The 24,523-nt window shown below is 32.8% G+C and overlaps 1 protein-coding gene across 1 annotated transcript; it reads right to left on the bottom strand.

Moving 5' to 3' along the window:
* Nucleotides 1-11,850: 11,850 nt before the first annotated feature.
* On the bottom strand, nt 11,851-19,185 carry LOC149784245 (growth/differentiation factor 2-like). Its single transcript, XM_089933245.1, has 3 exons — nt 18,701-19,185; nt 13,232-13,314; nt 11,851-12,312 (listed from the first exon to the last, which is right to left on the bottom strand). Exons 1-3 carry the CDS (start codon nt 19,080-19,082, stop codon nt 12,058-12,060), a joined length of 720 nt encoding a protein of 239 aa, XP_089789371.1. The 5' UTR covers nt 19,083-19,185; the 3' UTR covers nt 11,851-12,057.
* Nucleotides 19,186-24,523: the final 5,338 nt, after the last annotated feature.

Genomic DNA, 24,523 nt, shown 5'->3' with positions numbered 1-24,523 from the left:
ATATGATATAGAGCTATGAATGAATACTATGGATCATTATATATATATATATATATATATATATATATATATATATATATATATATATATATATATATATATATATATATATATATAGTATGTACGCTGTGTCATTGATTTACCACTAGATGTATGCATGCTTCTTACCCGAGTTTCCTTTTAATGAAAACATTACACAACGAGTGATATATCAGTTATACAGCGTACTTACTATGCCTATATTTTGTTGCTACCACATACACGATTTCATTTTATATAGGAGGTACTATTGACCGCCAGAAACAGTGCACTCTTAACATCCCCTCGTATGTATGTACGCTCAAGGAAGTTCTGTAGTGATTCATACTTTGAATTTGGAGTGTTTGTTGCCATTGAACAGTATATTAATAGGGCGGTCGTTTGCATTTATAGAAAAAGAACGATTCGAGCCCAAACATAAAATAATGAAGGAACAAGAGGTAATTAAGCAATCTAACGGTAATCACATTTCATTGATATTGTTTATGTCCATATTTCGCTATTCCTACTGACTGTCAGTGTCACTTTCAATAATTCTCCTACGTTTCCGCTGGGTGGGCCTTGTTTGAGAATTCGCCTGTTGAATTAAGTTGACCCAGTTAGAGATCTCGTTCACGTTTTGCTGGAGGTTCATAGCAAACATATTTTGTACGATGATGTTTGATCCGTAGAATGGGTTGATGATAATTTGATTCTATTGAATATTACACATTTGGGAAGATTATATAATACAGTCTGTTGCTGTTCAGTTGTATATGTATGTGTTGTTGGGGTGGGGGTTTATAACATTGTTGCTTGGGTGGCCTGTGTTGCTCAATTGATTGGAGTACATATGTTGTTCTTTGTCACTAATTTTTGACTATATGTTTATAGACTGTACATGTTTGTGGCCTGCAATTTGCATGATATCAGTTGGGGGAATGTTTTTGTCTCTTAAGTTCTGAATTAGGTCCTGTAGGCTAATAGTGTTGGTTAATTTCTTTATTTCTGTAGTATGTGCCTTTCCTTTCATTTTTTCATGACGTATCCATGTTTGTTAATTCCAACGACTTGTTGCCTAAACCATTTCGGGTTTGTCGCTGAGATTGTCATAGTGATGGCGCAATATAGAATGGATATTCACTTTAACAAATGTATACAGGTCTTAGCTCAGCATACCGTTTGTAGATAGCATGTGGATATATCTGTTGTTTTTGTTTTCATACATCTTCTGATTAATATCCCCGATGTCCTTGACATTGTCTCCTGTTCTTGTTTTTGTCAGCCTGTCAATGAGTTCAAGATACTTGAGGCTATTCACATCTTTCTTTAGTGTAACACTCACCCCCATTTCATATTGTAATGTTCAGGTACTCCCCCTCAAACCAAAATGCATAAAGTTGTTAAACCAAAATGTGTAAACAATGGCTTCAGGTGTTTCCATTCCCATTAAAATTTTGCTCGGTTGATTCCGATTGGTTTTATTTCCTTTCTCTTTAGATTTTAAATATTCTTGCTTAGACCGAATATCTTCTCTTGTTAATGCAAAAATTGTGTATGTTCATGTCATGATTGTACTTGCATATGTATTAATATTTCGGTGGCGATAAATGGAGCTGATGATGATTCTTAACCTGTTCTGCTCAAACTCAGATCAGTCTTTGTTCCTAACATTAAGTACAATTCCAGCCATGTACTGACCCAATTCAGATGGGTGTATCATGAGTATATTTCTGAATTCATTATTTGACTACAAGAAACCTGACATTAACCTTCATCAAACCTTGTCTTGTTTTATTGTGTTTGCATTCTGCCTATATTCTTTGCAGTCCTGTATATCATCAGGCTCATGGTGTACACATCTGTCATCCCTAACGCATTTATCATTTTCATTTACAAATGTACCAGCAATGTCTCTATCAAACTTTGCAATTAACTTACAGCTAGAATACATGTTGTTTCATCGTCTTGCTCATTATCTGGTGTCATTGTTTGTTTGTTTTTTTCCACAGAGCTGCAGTGTTGATTTTTGCCAGAGGGTGAGACTGAAAACATCAATTTTGACAGAGAAGACATAGGGTGATTGAGTGTGGTTGTATTTTTAAAATAAAATCTTAGTTTCTATACAAATATTGTACATGAAAATTATTTTCTTGTCAAACTTTCCTTTTTAAATGTATTATTCAAAGAAATTCATATGCATGTTTAGAGATTATACAACTATAAAACCATGTTCATTATGCGTATTCATACGCCATGGGCAAATCACAATTTGATATACCAATACTGTTTTTTATATCAAAATACTTTATACCAACACTTCAAATACCATGTTATTTTAAATGTATGTATTATGTGTATAGTGTATTCGTCCCTGCCCCGTTTACACGTTACAAAAGAAAACCGCGCGAGTATAAAAGCAACATTACAAATATGAGAATTAAATAACATTGTAAGGGAACATTAGCAGAGGTGACTTTCATACAGTAAGATTGTTTTAAATTGCCTGACTCACAGTTTAGGTGAATGAACTATTTTCATATATGACCCCAATATGGAACATTGACACTGCAGTTAATGCTCTACATGTGTTAATTCCAAATTATTGATGGCAAGGAAATGCCTGACAATCAAATATTTCAGGTATACTTAAGTTTACATTAAGTTTGATGTTGTAGGTGTTGTATGTGTTATAAATACATGGCTGAGTTAACTGAGTTAGAATACATATAACAAATTTGATTACAATAACCCAGCATATCTTTTTTTCAGGTAAAATGCATGCAATCGATATAATATCGGCTTTTTCAGAAAATGGTACACATTTTAAGATATATATATTATTTTGTCTTTCAAATAGTCAGATGTGTTAATCCAGTTTATTCTGACGTCCTTTGCCTATTGCATAATATGTTTTTTTTTATGTTAGTGATGAAATGTAGGCGTGAAATCCGTCACTCCCGTGTCACACTCCCCTGTCACACTGTACTGATCATTGTATTTTACATCTAGAGTATATATTACAATTTGTGGAAACTAGGGATTCCTCGCGACTTTTAATAATAACAGTTTATATATTTTATTTTTAAAGATGTAGGTATATTATTGGTCACTACCCTATTTAGTTTCACGGATCATTTTGTGTTTTGTGTCCCATGTTAATATTGAGGTTGCTGGAAATCAGACATTTCAAATATGTAAAATGATTGTACAGTTCCGTTTCGTTTTGTCCGATAATAAAATGCAATCAATTTAAACGACGTCAATATGAAAGCGACTTGATACATATTTTGGGTAATTCTCATACGTTTTGTGTTTATCATAACGTTTTTCATCGTGTCTTGTTCTGAGTCAACGGTTAACAACTCAAACAGGGGGGTTGAAAACGATTGTCGGTGAAGGTGGAATCAAGGAGAATACTTGAGTCAATTTAAAAGTCAATCACGGACCCTACCCCGCTTTAATCGATACCGTGGAGAAACCGGGAACACATTGTATCTTAAAATTTAAAAGCAAGAAATATAGCGACGATACAAGTCGATCACAACTGATGCAGCGAAGTATATATCAATATGTAATTGATAACATCCATGTACCTGATATCTAGGAAAAGAAAGAGACTCAAGTAGTCAATAGCAGTAAAAAACGTCTCAGTTGTTCGTTTCTATGTCATGTACATCATTAAACAAATTACAAAATATTCCTTATTGTGGACTATTTTGTTGTCCCATAATTCATTCACTCAACAAAGTTTGCATTCTTTTTTACAAAGCCTTATGTAAAAAGTTGGGGAGAAACCGGGCTTTAGAAGTGACAAGACACAATAGATCGATATTTTTGTTGTACCATTTGCGAGTGAACACGTCGAAGATCCCTCCGTTAGCAAATTAAAACATTACTGTGGTTGAAATGTACTTTATTGACGAGACTGATGTTTGAGATACATTTGGCGATGCAGTCTGAAAACCGTAGGCTAACATTTTGCTAAAGGCACTTACTTTCACTTTGCAATTTCTAGCGACAGTAAATGCAGTGAGAGGAAAAAAGCATTGTATAACTTTCTGATGTCTTGAATTGTAATATTACAATTGTAATAATACATTAAACTTAGACATTACATATATACATTTATATACATATAGATTTATATACATATACATGTATATACATATATATACATACATATATGGACACACATTTATATACATATATACACGCACACACACATCTGTATATATATATATATATATATATATATATATATATATATATATATATAGGCATCCGTCCGTCTACGGGAGACGATGGCGTAGCTCTAAAGTAAGCTTTTGTTTTCCTTCTTTCTAGCTCTCTTTTCAGTTTGTTTCATTTTTGTCTCTTTCTCTGCATGTTATACTCCCTGCCTGACAGCTAGACCCCAGCTGGAACGGTTGTTTGCACATCTCTCCCAGTCGTTGACATTGATGTATGTCGTCTTCATATCCTTCTTGCAAACATATCTGTAGCGCTGATGTGGTCGTCTAGTGGGTCGTGCACCTTTTGCTAACTCCTCATATAACAGGTCCTTGGGAATGCGGCCTGGGTCCATTCTCATGACATGGCCAAGCCAGCGAAGGCGTCTCTTGCTGAGAATGGAGAACAAGCTTTTCATTTTGGCGCGTTCTAGAACCTCTGTGTTGGGTACTTTGTCCTGCATATATATATATATATATATATATATATATATATATATATATATATATATATATATATATATATACAGTGAAAGAGTGAGATAAACAGATGGAGACCGTCAAACAGATGCCGTATATCAGCAAAGAGAAAAAAAGATCACATGTCTGCTAATTTGATCACTCGTGTTAAAATTTATATTTGATACCCTATTTATTATTCTGCCAATTGATTTTAGTCACAACACGCTGTTGTTGTAGAGTGTGTCCATATCGAAATGTCCTTTCGTAAATGCTCATTACAAATTCACGTAGTTTGTGCAACAATACCATATTATTAAATAAAATGCACAAACAGTCAACGATGACGGACATACATTCGGTTAGCATTTAAGATGACTGATCATCTTTGGTTATCATGAGAATGTAAACATTTTGAACCACAAAGATGTGTTTGCATGAAAGTCATGCTGTCACGTTCGATTTGGACTCGTCTATCGACTGCAATACCAACCAATTCATGCATTGTTTACCAGAATAAAATTCCCAAACTTACAAATAAACAGCGTCCTTAGTCAAAGAAACCAAATCCGGGAATGGAGATGTCATGTAGAGATGCAGAATGCATAGTTTAGTGACTTTAAAGATCGAGCCAATATTAATAGATCCGAACATATGAAATGGTAATTTTTATATTTGAAATTGTGATGAACAAGTTGGAACCAATACTTGGAACTCTGAGTAGAACATTAATAGTTTATACGCGAATCTCGTGTTAGCTATTTTGGTTAATAATTGAAAATGGGAAAAATAACATGCCTATATTAATAACAAATAAGCTGAGTCATAGTCATTTAAGATACGGTTTAAAAATAATCGAGCCCCCGTTGGTTGTAGCAAAAGGAATATGTCTGTACTTAAAATTCATTAGAAAAGGTTGTTCAACAAAATCATTATATTTACAAATCATCCTGACAAAAAATCGGATAACATATTAAATAAAACTCCCATTTTGATTTTAGTTTTCTTTTATCTTAATGTCATAGTCAGGTGAAACCCATACCAATGACACTGCAGACTCTGGTGTCAGACGTTGAAATAAAACTTGTACATGTTTTACATTATATATATGAGGAGAGAGTAAATTACAATTGTACATAAATTTAAAGAACTTCTGAAGTTGATAACCCTAATTATTAAGTCTATGTCTGAAAACATATGTAAATTATGCAAATTTTCCAATATGACTTTACAAGAAAATTGTTAATTATTAAATCACCCAAAGAAGGCGTTACCTGCGCGAACCAATTAGGATGAAACTCCGCAAATTTATAATGTGCTATTTTGCTTTTAAAATTTTGAAATCCGTAAATAATTACTTACATTAGTTCGTATAAAATTTACGTCAGTATTTGATTACGTTCAATAGAATGGCAAGTTAATTTCTGAATCATGTGATTCTATCCTTCAAGTTGGTATTGTATATTTAACGATAAGGAAATAATCTTCTCACATACATTGTATGTAAACGACCATCCTATTATTTTAATATTTGTGTAAGTTACGATAGCTCCAATAGTCGATAGTAGGTGACCAAAGAGCCAATACTAACTGCAATAATGATTTGCCCTTTCCATTAAGCGGAACTGAATATTAGTTGGTATGCATCGGTTCGATACTACCGCGGAGCAAGGTTAAAATAGACAAGAAAGCTTTGCTCATTTCATTTGTTAATTATCAATTTAATGTCATAGGGCCATTCCCATGGAAACAGGATGCTAATCAGATGACAATGCTGGTAAATTGGTGTGTACTATTAAAATAAAATGGCGTTCATTTGTTGAATTTCATTTACTGTGATAATGTCAGCATTTTCACCCGCATATTTCATTATAGCAATAAGATTTTAAGTGTAACATTAACAAACAGTTTTCATACAAATATTTTTACAAGGAATTTATTCTATAGCATTGTCTTATCATACACCATCTTCGTCAGTGTTGGAGTGTTGTGATAGCGCAAAACAAATTTTAATTTGTTATCATTAATAATCATAATATTCATATATACAATCTTGTGCCGGAGTTAAATGCCAGTACACGTTCTTATTGACATGGTTTGTTTAATATATCTAATAACACATGGAGAAATTACTTGACTGGCATATTATTTGAGTCGCATCATTACGCGAGAGTATTAATGTGAAATTTTCACAGTTCACCAGTAATTACCCATGTTAAATTCACTAGTCTTTTACATATGGTGTTAGTTTTTTTTTTATAATTATGCGCCAGGACTGTATAGTTTACAAGATTATAAAGACTTTAAATTGTTACGTCATGCCCTTCAGTACTTTAAGACTTTTTCAAGTAAGTTTACAATTATTGCACCAATCAGGTTTTATTGTGGTTGTTGTAGCGTTTAATGCCATTTTTACAGCACAATATAGGCCTATTTTGTGGCCAGTATAAATGGTGAAGGAAGAACCCGGGGAATCCCTGGAATGAACCGCCTACCTACGGAAACTGTTGTTAAGGATTATAACGTAGCCACATTGACCGGGGCCGATCCTATGGATGTGTAGTTAATTTAGAGAGGGATTATTCGGCATTTCTGACAAGTTGTAACATAAAACAATCAGAACATTGGTGATTAAAAGTGAATATCTTTGTATCCATTTTTGAACCGTCTGTATACAGGGACGTACGCTGAACTAGGCTTTAATTTCATTAAATTTAATCTGAAAAAGAAAACGGATATTTATTTGAGGAGATTCTGTCAACTATGCTGGTGATTAGGTAATGTATAATTTCAGAATGCCGACATATTTGAATTTTATTTTACCAAATAGAGACAACTTGGCATGGAAGTAGTAGGAGTGACGTTAGGTTTGCGAATGTTCAAGACTAAGTATTTAGGCCTACACACGTCATATTCATGGTCATTAAAATTAGAAGACTGTTTGGTAGTACAGTAAATAGTCGATTTAATTCTTCTGAATATAAAGTACTGTTTCTTTGCCATGATGCAAATGATTTGTGATGGGACACTTTTCAATATTCTCAGGCATAGGCGTAGTCCCGCAGTGAGCAATGTATCATACATAATGAGGTATGATCTGCAAGCTGATCCATGCACGATCGACCCAGTATCAACCTATTATCTCACTAATGACACTTAAAGCCACATCATCACCTTTCAGCTAGTACCCTCATGCTGTGATTGCCTTGATGCATATTCAATCCAGATATTTAGACATTTCTACCAGATGAATTTTGATGTAGGATAAATGAAAGATTAAGAGATTAAGTTCGAATGATCTTACCGCGCATCAGCATTGTATAACTATATAACACCACAAAAAGATTAATTTAAAAAAGTGCAATGATTATATGGTAAAATTTGAGGGTTTCCAAATAATGTGAGATACAATTGTTCTTGCAAAGGGTAACATTATAATGATAAATAAATTAGGCAATTATCTATATGAATGTTTATTAAGTGAACACTCAAGATAACTTAGATTGCACACACATAACATGTTTCGCATACAATTTAAATTCCATCTAGAAAGATAAAATAAAAGTCTTACATGATGTATACAATAGCTATTTTTAATGTTTAGCATTGTAGAACTCACTGTACGTTGGAGATCGAAAAAAGTGCTTCACTTAGATGGGTTCATTGTGCATGCATTATGGTTTGTTTTCACTATGTCATATATATGATTGGGTTACGTAAGTATGACAAATTTAAATTTTTGCAATGATTATCACGTCCAATGAATCGTATTTAGAAACGAGACCAAATATCAATGATGTAATGCAACAGATTATTGTCAATATAATCCCGAGATTTACATCGATGTCGATGTTCTTTTTCTATTTCATCACTGATATCGGAATTTAGTGAGAAATTATTATACCACTGTTATCAATAGTGAAATAAATAGTATCAAAATTGCATCAATATAATTGAAAGTTTATTTGAGTTGGCCGAACTTTCATTCATGACTGTTTCGTTGTATTGTTGCATATAGATAGTTTGTGTTTTCAGAAAACAGTGGTGCCACTTGTAATAACAGTGAAATTATAGTGACTGTGTGCGACTTCGTATCAACCATGTAATACATTCAAAGAAAGGTTTAAATCTATACCTGAACATTGCATCATATTCAGCTGATACCACCATCAATTCCGGGCTGTAAGCAGTTGGCATTAAGATGTCTTCAATAATATCAGCTTAGGTTGGCCTGACATCATTTCATATCATAATGTATGTGATATCATATCGCATATAATATTGTCAGAATATCTTCATAGGTGCATATTAATTTAAGCTGTGATGCCATCAGTGGTAGTCATGAGACTGAGATGGTAGACATAGCTGTGTAGAGTTGTAATCTGTTTGAGTTTTCACCAACTGTGCACCATAGGGATTTTATTTTGTTTTTACCACATGACCTGTTCATCTTTCATGTCATAATACTATGTTGACTTCTTTTGATTTTGTCCCTGTGGATCAAAATATACAGATGGATTATCTTCGAGGTGCCACAACGTCGATACCACAGTTATGTTAGACATTCACCTGATATATAATGTAATGAGCCTCTTCGTTGAAGTGTAATATCAGTGTGTGTTATAAACATGAGGAAACCTGAGGCATGATATTAAATTACATTAAGACTATATATGCATTTATTCGCTATTTATTTTGAGTTGGGTCTGATGTCCTTTTACACTCCTGACTTGCTAAAGGATTATACATATTTTGTTCTAAGATTGGAATTTCAAATAGATTTCATTGTTACATACTACAAAATTATTTGTTTTAATTGAAAATAAATGGCTAAAGCTGTAAGACAGATTTTCAAGTAGTATGCAGGAGACTTCATATGTATTTCGTATGTGATGTATACGAGATGGATGTTCTTGTTGTTCTCTCATTTATTTATGACATGAAGAACATTTGTTTGCTCAAAACGTCTTATTTGTTGTGTTATGATTTGTAAGGATAATGTCATTAAAACAATATTTGATTATGATCACATATGTATTTCGGGTCATTCAGGTTTTAATAACAGAAATCCAAATATATTCCAAAGTGCTAAGGTGTAGACTTCTTCTGTGAATGGTGTACATTTCTAGAAGAATCCACAACTTTCACAATATGCGTTTATCCAGAATTGACGTTTATATTATATATAGACACAATTCTAGACGAGGCAGTATCTACTGGGTGAATAAGTACAATGCCCCGAAATTGGAGATAACGATGACAAGAGTTTTAAAGAACAATCAGTTTTGTGTTTTGTTTACATTTGTTTCTAATTACCATATTTGATACAGTGAATATGTCTAAACTGGATATGCTTGGAATGTCAGCGTCATAACAGTATGAAACAAAAGATATAAATTAAACTGTTCCTTTATTCAATAACAATATTTTTACATTTATTCAACTGACTTGAGTAAAAAATTCAAGGATTGGTAGATCGGAGGTTCCATGTGATATGCCTTTTGATGCGTTACTATCTATTATGGAGTGAAAATTTATTGAATGATCGTTATTAGACGTTTCTAAGTTCAAAATGTCACACCTTCTAAACAAGTGTGATATTTATACAAGAATTTCAAACATGCTTTAAGTCAATCCATTTTAAATATACTTGGAAACTACGGACGAGAAACTGAATTACCTGAGTATGCAAATCAATTTTGTTTGAGGGTAGAGATTGGAAAGAAACTAGGTCATTCACGGGAAAGAATGTACATTGTATTTGTGCTGGTGCACTTGACAGTTGGAATTTTTGTTAGAGAAATTTATGAACAGTTTTGCCTATATTGGGCATTTTCTCAAACCAATTTACAACCTGGACACATGTTTTTTCTCCATACCTTATCTTTTTATGTTGCCATCCCAAAATAAAGCAAGGAAAAATATGTCTTAAGAACATTATCAATATCTTATAGTGTGTTGCACAGAAACCTATTTTTGGTGTTTATATATCAATGACTGTGCAATCATATACATTGCCCAGTTGCAAATCATCACAATACAAATAAAGTGTTGGCAGGAGTTAATTCAAATGGTTGCTTGAATTGTATTCCGGATTTGTGGGGAAACATAGTAAACGACCGTGAACTGCAATTAAGATATGGTGTGCCAATATTTTTAAACATCTAAAGTTGCAGCAATATTGTTAACCATATACCTGCAATGTGGGTACCTGCAAAGTGGGTGATATGTCCTGACTGGTAACCTTCCGCTTTACATGATCCAATAATCAAAATGAATCGGGCAAAGCATGAATTTAAATGCATAAGATCTATTTTTCTGACTGTTTAACATTTTCCCCCATGGTATACGTCATAGGCCTTGACAATTATTTTAAACAGAACGGAGATCATTACATTCATCATTGAAATTTGACTCCACATATCAATTCCCACAGCAGTCTTATTTACTACCGAGCCAGCCATTCAAATATATGAAGTATACCCAGTAACTTACTCGATCATGAAACGTACATCAACGTGACCTCATTTTGTCTGATAAATCCGTATCCATTACTAAAATTATGAACGGTTTCATTTATGTATGCATAGAGTATCGTTTTACGACAGTTCAACGCAACAGTTCGGTTGGAAGTAAAAGTACACTGATGTCACTGCATGAATGTTCTCGCTGCATTGTCAGATATACATTGCATATACATACATATCACTCCCATTTGTTATTTAAAGTGACCATTTTTTTAACATTCTAAATGTATGGTCTCGGAAAACCCAATTATTCTTAAGCCTAGCATAATATATGATCAAGATGTTAGTTAAAACTGATGACATTGAACGTTCAATGCACATTATCTAACCATAAGTTTATTAAAGCTATACAGATGTCTTTATTTATTGTTTTATCTATCTGATCCCTTTAATTAACCATGATATAAAAAAACGGAGGCATATTTTGTTTCAAAATTAAGTATTTCTTGCCAAGAAGTATGTATCAACATATTTCAATCTAGAATTTACATACGTGGGAAATTCAAAATCTCTTACACATACTTATTATTCATGAAAACTATCTCATTAGGTAATGTAAATAATTATCATATCACACTTTATGTTAGTGTCATTTCCATGGATGTAATGATATAATGTGCTCTGTTTATCGAATATAACTTATGTGACAATTCATAGATTGCAACATTTTACGCAGATATTAAATAGAACATACTGGAAACCAAGACACATTTTATGAGTTATTACCACTTGGACCAAATAAAATCGTTCTAGATATGTTAGGTTGTACAAAATAAAGGACCACTGTTTCAAAGTATTTTTGCAAGTATTATGTTTATTTGTCAGCGACAACCACACGTTTCCACTACCATGTTTTGCAGCGTTAAGTTACGTTTTTCTCTCCCAACATAATACTCGACATCTAAACTGGACATTTTTGTTGGCACACAACAGGGGCTGTTGATATCACTTGGGTGCATATTATGAATCAAAGCCTGGATTTGTGTGTGTAATGGAATATCCGAACCGATCAGTGGAAAACCGCATCCGCCTCCACAGACATACGCATTGTAGTCTATAGGTGAGTGCACCCATTTCTGAAAAATTATATATTTGAAAAAAGTTACATTGGATGCATCAGTTTGCAAATAGGGAAATATTGTCCAGCTTCATGTAGCTATACCTGTCTATCTATCTATCTATCTATCTATCTATCTATCAATATATCTATCCATCTATCTATTTATATATCTATCAATATCTCTCTCTCTCTCTCTCTCTCTCTCTCTCTCTCTCTCTATATATATATATATATATATATATATATATATATATATATATATATATATATACCTATCCATTTATCTATCTATGTATCTATCTATCTATAAATCTATATATCTATCTCTCTCTTTCTCTCTTCCGCTATCTCCCTCTCTCTATATATCTTTCTCTCTCTCTCTTTCTCTCTCTCTCTCTCTCTCTCTCTCTCTCTCTCTTTATATATATATATAGTTTGCATTAACATTACATTAGACTTATGTGTGCCATTCATTCGGATAGACTTGTAGTCCTGTTCGTGCAAGCTTTTGTTCTCCAAACGGTCATATTGAACGTTGCGTATAATCATCACAAACCAAGACTCAATTCACACATTTCGATGCAAGTTGATGTGATCAGCGTTTTATACACCTGGTTGCAGCTGTTATGGACTTAATGACGTTATATATGACCATTGCCGTCTAATGTTATATATTTTAGTCGGATATTAATTATATTGGTGCAACATTGAAGACTTGAAAAAGCTGGATAGCATATCATTTGGTGAACTCAGTGTCTCTCATGTTTCACTATTAAAGACATATGATGGACATTTTAGAGGAAATGGCCGTTTCCTATTCACCCATCGTTGTTATTTAGAACAGTACTTTGTGTTTTATTAAACTATACTAAATAGATCCATGAATGTCTGGTAATTAAATACATAAATACAAGTGATAGATATTGAGAAATTACCCAGTCTATGGACCTGAAATTGACTTTGAAAGGAAGTCTTTGACATGTCTGACCTGCTGCCTCTCGTCGAGCTAATCGTGTAGCTGCAAAAACAGAAAATCAGAATATGGGTGACTCCTCATGAACACAATGCAGGATAAATAAAACGCAATATAACTATTATGATTCTTTCTCAGACTTCACTCTAGTCACGGAACTTTTTTTTTTATCACACTAAACAAATCCTTTATAAGCTATCAATAATTGTCGACCGATCGACTATTGATTGAGAAGTCTCCAAATTTGGGCAACTTAGTTCTTCTTAATATAATGGTTTTGATCAATTTGATAAGGTGTGCACGATCTTGGCATAGAAATAATAAGTAAATACAAAGTAAATATATATTTTATTATATCATAACACCATGCATCGCAAATACAATGAAAAATTTGGCAAAGCTTTAGCTGGCAGTTTTGAGAAGTGGGACCTTTATAAACATATATATATTTTTTTTTTTTATCAGTGATAATTTGTTGTTGTGACCTAAACTATTTATTGCTCATAAAAAATAATATATATATATATATATATATATATATATATATATATATATATATATATATATATATATATATATATATTCTTTCTGGACCATTTGCTTGGTCACTTTGCTCCATATCTTTTTACATGTTATTATTACGTCTTCGCGGAAACATTTGCTAAGGGCAATAGTCACAAGCATATTCATAGTTTAGGATATATCCTGATGTATGCTTACTATTTATATTCTGCTTCTAAAAGAGTCAACAAATTTATTTCACTTTGTGAGGCGACAGCAAAGATACATTGAAAATAGTTTTAACAGCATAACGACGTCAATGAAATGTCTCGCGGTAAACTAAACACACATACAAGTCTAGGAAGAACTCGAACGACAAAGATAAAGTAACCCACAAAATTCAAATTAGAGAAACTCTCTTTAAAGTAAGAGGACTCCGTTTAGAGTTTTACGCATATATTTTTCATTTTTTAGAAATTATTATTTTTCAAAAATGGAGTTTCAGCAAAAGGTATGTATATATATATATATATATATATATATATATATATATATATATATATATATATATATATATATATAGTGAACGCTTCGTGTCATCCTGCACATCCATACGCATTTATGTGAATGTTGGATCACCTGTTGTCTTTGGTCGAAATTGCAATTTGTGTCACAAATAACATTATCTTTTGCTCTTGGAAATTGTTAATCATAAAGAGTACAAAATATCCCACATTTGTATTCTAACTGCATATGAAAATATGATTTATACATGTTGGCATGTATACCCACTCAGTGACCTATATGAGCTTTTAAACCCGAAAAAAAACTTATGTACTATGTATCGTTTAGAGACATACAAATACAAATGTTGTTATAATATTGAAGTGTTACCTTTCAACAGTACTGCAACTTACTTCATGTTTCTAATTTTGCAATAGGTTGTTACACACCTACTTTATCGTCCTCTACCCAACTTGTCAGCTTGTTGCTGGGACGGATTTTCAAGACATTCCTTTACGTATAATTTGTTTCTTAATACTAAGTTATTATTTTCCTATGAACAATTTGTTTTAAATCAATTACGTTATATTCGTTGCCGTTTGTCTTCAACATAATAACTTCTTTGTTATAATTTCCTCAATTTTGATAGATTTTGCTGAATCGGTTAATTTATTTAAAATCAATGTGCAATTCAGTGGCATTACTAAGTGGAATTTGGTTAAACCATTTATAACCCTAAGCTAATTCTACGGCTGAAATGGTGACACAAAGAGTCCAAAGTAATGAATTTAACTTACATGGACGTGGATAAATCAGGAACACATTTTAGTCGATCACAACAGATGAAGTGAGGTCTATATCACAATCTACATGATAACATCCTTGTAGCGGATATCTAGGAAAAGGAGACTCATGTCGTCAATAGCGGTACAAATCTTATCAGGTGATCGTTTCCTTGTCATATATATCATTAAACAAAGTACAACATATTCCTTATTGTGGAATGTTTTGTTGTCCCATTATTCATTCACTCATCAATATTTGCTCTCTTTTTTTCTAAGCCTTACTTCGAATAAATAGAGAGAAACCGGTATTTCGAAGTGACAAGAAACAATAGATTGAACTTATTGTTGTATCCTTCGCAGGTGAACACGTCTTAGATCAATCCATTAAAAAATTATGACATTACTGTGGTTGAAATGTACTTTATCTTTATAGCTGAGACTGATGTTCGGGATACATTGGGCGATGAAGCCTGAAAATCGCAGGCGAACATTTTGCTAAACGCAGCTTCACCCCCTTCGCCAGTTTATTTAGAAATTTACTTTCACTTGGCTATTTCTAGCGACAATAAATGCAATGAGAGGAAAGAAAGCATAGTACCAACATTTTAATGTCTAGAATTATAATATCACATTTGTGATAATGCATTGCACCAAAACATTATATATATATATATATATATATATATATATATATATATATATATATATATATATATATATAGTGACACATGAAATATATGGAGGGAGGCCGACAAATATATGCATTATAGAAAAAAGGAGAAACATAATCACAAGTCTGTTAATTTGGTCACGTGTTATAATAAATATATTACACGCTGTTGTGGTAGAGTGTGTCCTTTTTGAGATGTCCATTCGTTTAATTCAGATTATTAAATTAATTGAACAAAACGTCTAAAATGACGGTCATACATTCGGTTGGGGTTGTCATGATTTTCCATTATCATTTGAATTTAGACGTGCTGAAACACGGAGTTGTGTTTGTATGAAAGTCGTGCTGTCACATTCGATTTGGACTGGTCTATCATTGCTACACCACCCAATCCATCAATTGTTTACCAGAAAACAATTCCCAAACTTGTAAATGAACAGCGTCGTTGCTCAAAGAAAACAAAACCGGAAATGGAAAGATCGAGGAGAATTACAGAAGGCATATGTTAGTGACCTTAGAGATCGAGCAATTAAAACCTAGACAATGAGGGACGTAGTAGATCCGAACATTTAAAATGACAATGTTAATGTAGGAAATTGTGATGGAAAATGTGGAACCAATATTTGGAAATGTAATTAGCAAATTAATATTTTTATACTCGAATCTCGAGTTAGCTATTTTGATTAGGAAGTGAAAATTGACAAAAATAACATACATTAATAACAAAAAGGCTTAGTCCTAATCTTTTATGTAACGATTTAAATAATAGAGACCCGCATTCGTTTTAAGGGCAGGAATACGTCTGTACTTGATACTCATCATGACAGTTGGTCAACAAAATCATTTTATTTACAAATCACCCTGACAAAAATCTGAATACATCTTAAATAAGCTCCTACTTTTGAATGTAGTTTTAATTTATACCTAATGTCAGAGTCATTTGAAACCCAGACCACTGACATTGCAGACTTTGGTGTCAGACCTTGAAATACAACTTGTATATATATATATATATATATATATATATATATATATATATATATATATATATATATATATAATGTTGTACAACATGTACAGGTTGTATTTCAACGTCTGACATATATATATATATATATATATATATATATATATATATATATATATATATATATATATATATATGTATGCGGAGAGAGAGAACAACAATTTTACATAGATTTAAGAAACAGTTTATGGTGATAGCCCTAATCATAAAGAATATGTCTAAAACTTATGTCAGTTATGCCAATTTGCTAATAATATGATTTTACAGGTTAAAAAATTGTTAAACCACTGAAAGAAGGCATTTTCTACGCGAACCAGTAAGGATGAAACTTCATAATGTATATAATGGAGGTACTCTTTAGCTTTTAATATTTTGAAATCCGTAAATAAATACGTCCCTTAGTGCGTATACGTCAGTGTTTTATTACGTTTAGTTTATTAACATGACAAGTTAATTCCTGAATCATGTTATTCTAACCTCGACAGTATAATTATATATATATATATATATATATATATATATATATATATAACAATTAGGAGAGCTTCCTCACACATACATCGTCTGTAAATGACCATTCATTTATTGTAATGTTTTAATAATTTACGATAGATCCCTTTGTCGATAGTATGTGCAATATTAACCAATACTAACTGCATACACGATTTGTCCTTTCGATTAAGCGCATCTGCATACTATTTGGTGTGCATCGGTTTGGATCCTTGCTCCTACCGCGGGCAAGGATACAAATATACCCAGAAGCTATGCTCACTTCATATATTAATTATCAATTTAATGTCATAGGGCCCTTCCGAGGGAAGAATGATGCGACTCAGAGGCCAGTGCTAGTAAATTGGTGTGTACTATTAAAATAAAATATCGTTCAGTTGTTCCATTCCATTTGCTGTGATAATTTCAGCATTTTCATCAGCATCTTGCACTATATAAATATACTTTAAATGTAACATTAACTAACAGTTTTAATTCAACTTTGTGTCTTCTTTAGTATTCTCTTATCCCACGCCATATTGATCTGTGCTGGAGTGTTGTGATTGCAGAAAACACATTTTAATTTGTTATCATTTATATGTATAATATTCTTGTATGCAATCTTTTACCGGATTAAAATGTTAGTACGCAACATTTTTGACAGGGGTTATTTAATATAGTTAATAATACATAGAATAGATTACTTGACTGGTATATTATTTCAATCGCATCTTTACGCGAGAGTATTAAAGTGAAATTTTCACAATTCACCAGTAATTACTGGTGTTAAATTCACTAGAGTTTTAAATATAATGTTCGTTTTTATTTAATTATGCGCCATGACTGTATAGTATATAATATTAGGAATACTTTGACTAGTTAGGTCCAGCCCTTCGGTACTTAAGATGTTTTCAAGTATGTTTACAATTATTGCACCAATCAGGTTTCATTGTTGTTTATGTAGGGTTTAATGCCATTTTGCAGCACAATATAGGACTATTTTGTGGACAGTAAAAATGGTGAAGGAAGATCCCTTGAAAATCCCGGAAGGAACGACCGACCCACGATGCTACTGGCAAGTTTTCTCAGGTAGCCACACAGGCCGAGGCCGAGACTCGAACCCACGCATACAGATGAAGACGGCAGTGATCCATAAGGGTGAGTACTTTCAACCAATGTAACATTCGGTGTCCCTAATAATATTGTAATCATTGCTTCTTACAAAATCATTATTTAAGCGATATTGCCCATAGTGTTGTGGGCTGTGGTAAGATCGAGTTAGGTCATGATGGGATAATATCATTGTCTTTGGGCCCACCCATATATGTCGTGTACTCGAAATAGGTACTTTGATGTTTGAGTACCTTCCCATACATCGTGACTTATTTGGCTCTGTATTTCAGCCATAATTAAAACATTTTGAAAATGAAAGCAACTTATATTGATATTACTTACATATTTTGACAAGGTTAACCATGACATCAGTCCCATCGTGATATTGGATATTAGGTACAAGGCTAACGTCAGAGTAATGTCCACTTCGTTGCATCTGCGGATTTATATATGTGTTATCTTTTCTTATATTGCCTTCAAGCTCTGACATAGGCCGTGTGATCCACTTCTCCATGCCATCGGGGTGCGTCGATCTCTGTTGAAGCTTCAAAGACACTGCTAAATTGGTTATATTATTCCCCTTCAATCCACGGGCAGCGATTATGTGCGTAAACCCCTTCTTATTTGTGTTAACTGTCGATTGAGAATAATATCCTTTGTTCAGGGTTATGATACATGCTAAACCTAATACAATTCTCCCCGTTATAGACATAACTTGACTCATATTTGGCCAGTATCAAAAGAGTCGAATCCTATTACTAGACAGAACCAGGCAAAAATGTATTTCCAGCTATACGTGCTGATCAATTGCGAGCCAACCTACACAGGGTCATGCTATTGACGCTGGATAAGTATATAATGCCAAAATGTACACATCCGTCAATATATATACATGATGTAGAACGCAGATGATCCGTGAAGTGAGACAGGGGAATGCCCACCATTACGCTTTCTTCATCGTTAACAATCAAAATAAACATAAGACACGAGAATGTCCGCATATCTCTAAGCATCTGTACATTCACCAGCTATACAATGTGACAGGGAATGTCACGTTCTACGTATACATTTCATCATTAACAGTATAAATAAATATACAATGGTCTCGTTAAATACATGATTATACACATAGTTAATAATTTTGTATACCTGATGACAATATAAGAAGTAGAAATAAGACTTATTTTAAATTTTCATATGAACTTTGTACCATGTATTTTATCAAACCATACTTCATATTGTATGCAAAATACATCTAATATATATATATAAGCGTCTTAATCATTATGCGGATCTCGCTATCACTGTCCTGGCTGGCTGGGCCATGGCAGATGAACCCCAGGTTTAAAGGGTGGTGCCAGTTTGCACAGACTACACTCAACTTAAAAGCTCCATTGCGCAGGCATGAAAGAATAGTCTACTGTATACTGTTTACGTTGGTCGATATCAAGCCCTGCATCAACTGGAAAGGGGCGAAAAGGGCAGGTGAAATATGTTACTGGCAGCTGCAGTCCCAATCCTGCATATGTTGTAACGTATCGAGCTATGCCAGACATTACTGTATATATATATATATATATATATATATATATATATATATATATATATATATATAGTTTGGCCGATACATTATTGATAATATGATATGCAGAGAGAAGACAGAAAAAATTGATGCTGAGCTTCACATGTGTGTGTAATGGATATCACACATTCTTTGTACAGAATATATCATCTAAAATTGTTTAAAGGTTTAATGATTTGGACAAGAAAATCCATGATAATTAACCTAGTTTATATTTGAAATACGTATAACGAAAGGAATGTTACTAAATAGACACGATAAATAAAGAAAATGTAACTTGCGTTTCTAATTGGTGACTTATTTCTAGCAAACGTATTCGTAAAATGCTACAAAATACATGTTCAATTCGGAAATCAACAATACATATATAGAACGATATTATTATGCAAATACAGTTTATAAGCTTAGACAATCTAATTTTTAACCAATAATTTGAAAGAGGAGACATTCGGATATTACAAACATAATCAAATTGTGTCATGCGTTTATGTATGCTTATGTTCCAAATCAAAAATACAAATCTTAATGCGAATGCCAGTCCTTTCAAGTGCACTGAACCCTGCAAGTGATCACGCGTGACATGCATTGAATATGACAAATACAGTTACCCATCCTATGGTCGTGTAGTTGATATAGAGAGGGAGTGTTCCGTACTTAAGACTTCCTGCTTCTCGGCAAGCTGGAAAAGAAAACAATCGGGACATTAGTAATAACAAGTGAATAACATGTAAAGAAATCAATAAATAATAAAACAATCCACGTAGTGAATCATGCCAGATTTCCTTGGAAGCATGTAATACGTTTTGTTTTACACAGTCTGAATAAAAAAATATCTGAAAATGTACTCATAGCTTTTTAACAATCACAGACCGTGAATAGATCCGTCACTAAAACAGTTGCTAACATATCATTTTTTTCCTTTTTTGCTTTTAATTATTATTATAATGCGTATAAACTTACGGAAAAAAAGACAAACATTTCAGATTCCAAGTCTCGTAAAGTTATAAATAGATTTATACATACATACATAAATGCATGCATACATACATACATACATGTATATATATACATATATATATATCTTTATATACATGGATATATACATATACATATATATATATATATATATATATATATATATCTTTATATACATGCATATATATATACATATACACATACATATACACATACACATGCATTTTCATACATATATACATGCATATATACATACATACATACATACATACATACACACACACATATATGAGTACATACATCTATTTATATACACATACATATATAACCTTACAGTTTTGAAGTTAGGGTTCAGAAGTCATTCCCAGGGAAGCAGGTTGTGACGCGGAGAGCAATGTTGGTAAACGGCTTAGCCATTCAATGTCGAAGATATGTATACGGTTACTGTTACAAACAAATGTCCCGTTGTTATATTTCATTTTGTGATTTATACATACGACAATTGCAAACATTTCATCAGCACTGTTTGCATTGTAGCAGTTCCTTTGTATATATAACTATAACTAAAATATATCTCATATTGTCTGATTTTATTTGTCCCTATGTTATATACGTATTAAATCTTATTCAAGTTAATGGTGAAGGGTTGTGATAGCACAATACAAATTGTTGTTTTTGTTATTGTTGTCGGGTGTAATTACATCTTTCAGAACAATATATATTTTTCTCGATTCCAGGAAATTTCGTGACTGTGGACTGGATTTGTATGTGTCATTTCCACATTAAATAAATGCGACTGAATAGGCGTGTTGCCATCTGCAAATGTGTTTCAGATTCTGTCATTGAATGTTTTAAATTATAATGTGAGAAAAATATGAAGTATTTCAAGTGCAATTATCAAAAAGACGCTATGGAATTTAAGGCTTATTTCATTTTGAGTGCAGTAAGGAGGATGTAATTTCACTTATCATCGAAATTACAGCACAATTTTGAAATGTGTAATCCAGATTGAAAACCTATGACATAGCTCATGTAATTCGGATTTGCAGAATTAAGAAAATACATTTTGAGGTAATTCTGGATGTAAAACTGTAAGTATATTTTATTGTGCCATTCTTATCACCAGAAAAAGAAGAGAGTATATGACGTGTCACTTGTATGTTATTTATAAGGCCCTTATCTTGCGTATGTGTTATATACTGTAGCTAGCCTAAATCCGTAACATTGTATCAATGCAGAATGCGACAAAGCAGCTGGTATGGCAGTCCCCGAAACATCTGTTTTAGTTCATTCAGAAACAAATTTAAACAACCACAACGTAAAGAGCCTCTTACGCGAGTGTATATGATGTGTGTACAAATCAAAAGTGCTGGCGTATGCGTCATTTGTTTGTTTACAATAGAAAGTAGTTCCTTTATGCACTTGAATGATATATGGGTATTGTCACGCGGATTCAATATTGGGTAATATTGCACGATTCTGACAATGTAAACGGGGAAACAAATGAGCATATCAAAAGTATCGTTACTTCGTATATGGTATTACGCTGTTACTTAATTGGGCGTCATTCCTTACCCACTTTATATTCGTCGTCCTTGAATTTTTTACTTGTTTGCTCGCTTTGTTGTTTTTAGATTATTTAAGGCAGTTAACTCACCTCTTCGGTGGCTTAAGTGTTTAGAGCGTCCGCATAGGATTTGAGAGTTCGCGGGTTCGAATCCCGGCCGGTACATACCAAAGGCTTATGAAATTAGTATCTAGAGCTGCATCGCTAGGCACTCAGCATAAAAAGGTTAGTTTCAGGACTGGTGGATCTGGTGTAAGGATAATGTGACTGCGGCATGATGCCCTAGTGCTAGACATCAGTATAAACTGCCACACTGCAGACACCATAGTTATATGACTAAAACAAATTTAAAGCTATGCTAGCAATCCAATCCACTCGCACACGCACACACAATTCATCGGGGTATTGTCTTTGGTGAATTTACAAAGGGACTGATATTTTTTGTTCTCGTCTATCAGTGCAAGACCTTGTCAGTGATTGTCTGCTTCAACCCATTCACAGATTCGTTAGCTGTCGATTCAGAGCCGTACCCTTTGTTTAGGGTTAAATGTTAAACTTTTGAGACTTATAAAGGACAAACTCAGAACTGTATATTCAGGTATATGTTCTACCCAAATTCGAACAAAACTACACATGATTAAGGTGTTGACCCTGGCTAAGTATATAATGTACCAAAACGTGAAAATATACACTAATGGAAAGCAGATGGTCCTTAAATAACATAAGGAATAACGGTACTACACGTAATTCATATTTAGGAATACAAATAATCATATAATGCTATGGGGAAAAGACATAAGAATATACCGAGTTATAAAAAGTTGATATTTGATGAAAATATTTGAAAAACGAGAAATGGAAGAAACATTTTGATTTTGAAAATACAATTTGCATTATGTTTTTTTGCAGACCAATGTTACATTCATTGCATGCAAGATGTATGTAATAAATATATATGTACATTTTTTGATAATTTGAACAAAAATTGTATCCCTACTCAATCAGTTTAGTAATCGATATATATGCTACATTAGGGTACTTAATACATACAAATTGAGATAAGATGAAGAATAGTCATGATATATATATATATATATATATATATATATATATATATATATATATATATATATATATATATATATATTGCAAACACAGTATATGACACAATATAGGATAATATTACAGTAAATAAAATGAGATGATAATGGGTGTCTATATCTGAGAATTTTAGCTAATCCATCTTTTTAAATAAGATGGTTACACACAAAGATTGACCTGAAAGTTTGGAGATTGTAAGGAGTGTTTTTGAGCATGTGCCTTTTGATTCTCCATGGGGACACGGGATACTGAAACCCCATATTTGCCACATTCTTATTATTTTTTTATACATAGACGATTTGTAGACAGGTAAACTGAACTTTGATCGTGAAATGTTTTCATTTAACTGCAGTCGTTGTACCATTTTGAAACCTTTTTATTTTACAATAAGCTTTAATCATTTTCACTGCCTCTGATGTTAGGATATCAACATACTAAACGACCATAAAGTCTTATATTCTTGATGAACTCTTGTTCTTGAAGTTTGAGGGCATTTACTAATCAGTGCTTTAATTGTTGAACTTTGTATCACCGGAACAAATATAACTTGATTTATACCATATCAACGATGCAATGTTCAATATGTAATGGTATTATTACAATAAATATCATGGTCAAAACGACTAATCCTAGTTTAAAATGATACAGTCAGTACAGTGCAAAAACCAAAACAGTAGTTGAATCAGTTCAATTGCTTTTCATATTCAACAATATACAGGGTAGCTTGGCACCTCATTTTGACAAGGGAAACAAACTTCACTGGTTACACCGACTATCCTGAGCTATATCACACTGATTATAGGTAACATCAGCTTCGCTGTATATCCTGATAGACGCCAGTTTGGAAACTCGACTAGTTTGGCGTAGTAAAATAAATAGTAAACGGATAATTGCTTTCAAATATTGGGAATATTTCAACATTATCATTTAGAGAATATTC

The sequence above is a fragment of the Sinohyriopsis cumingii genome, chromosome 14 (genome assembly GCF_028554795.1).
Source record: "Sinohyriopsis cumingii isolate HCF-2022 chromosome 14, ASM2855479v2, whole genome shotgun sequence".
NCBI classification, from domain to species: domain Eukaryota; kingdom Metazoa; phylum Mollusca; class Bivalvia; order Unionida; family Unionidae; genus Sinohyriopsis; species Sinohyriopsis cumingii.
The sequence above is the reverse complement of the archived record's forward strand: the minus strand, read 5'-3'. Positions and strand labels throughout refer to the sequence as shown.

Coding starts and splice junctions, on each gene's coding strand:
- LOC149784245 (XM_089933245.1), bottom strand. CDS start 19,082: ATGAGTCAAGTTATGTCTATAACGGGGAGAATTGTATTAGGTTTAGCA. Junction 13,315..18,700: donor GGTTAACCTTGTCAAAATAT/GTAAGTAATATC, acceptor CTGTTTTTGCAG/CTACACGATTAGCTCGACGA. Junction 12,313..13,231: donor ATTTCAGGTCCATAGACTGG/GTAATTTCTCAA, acceptor ATAATTTTTCAG/AAATGGGTGCACTCACCTAT.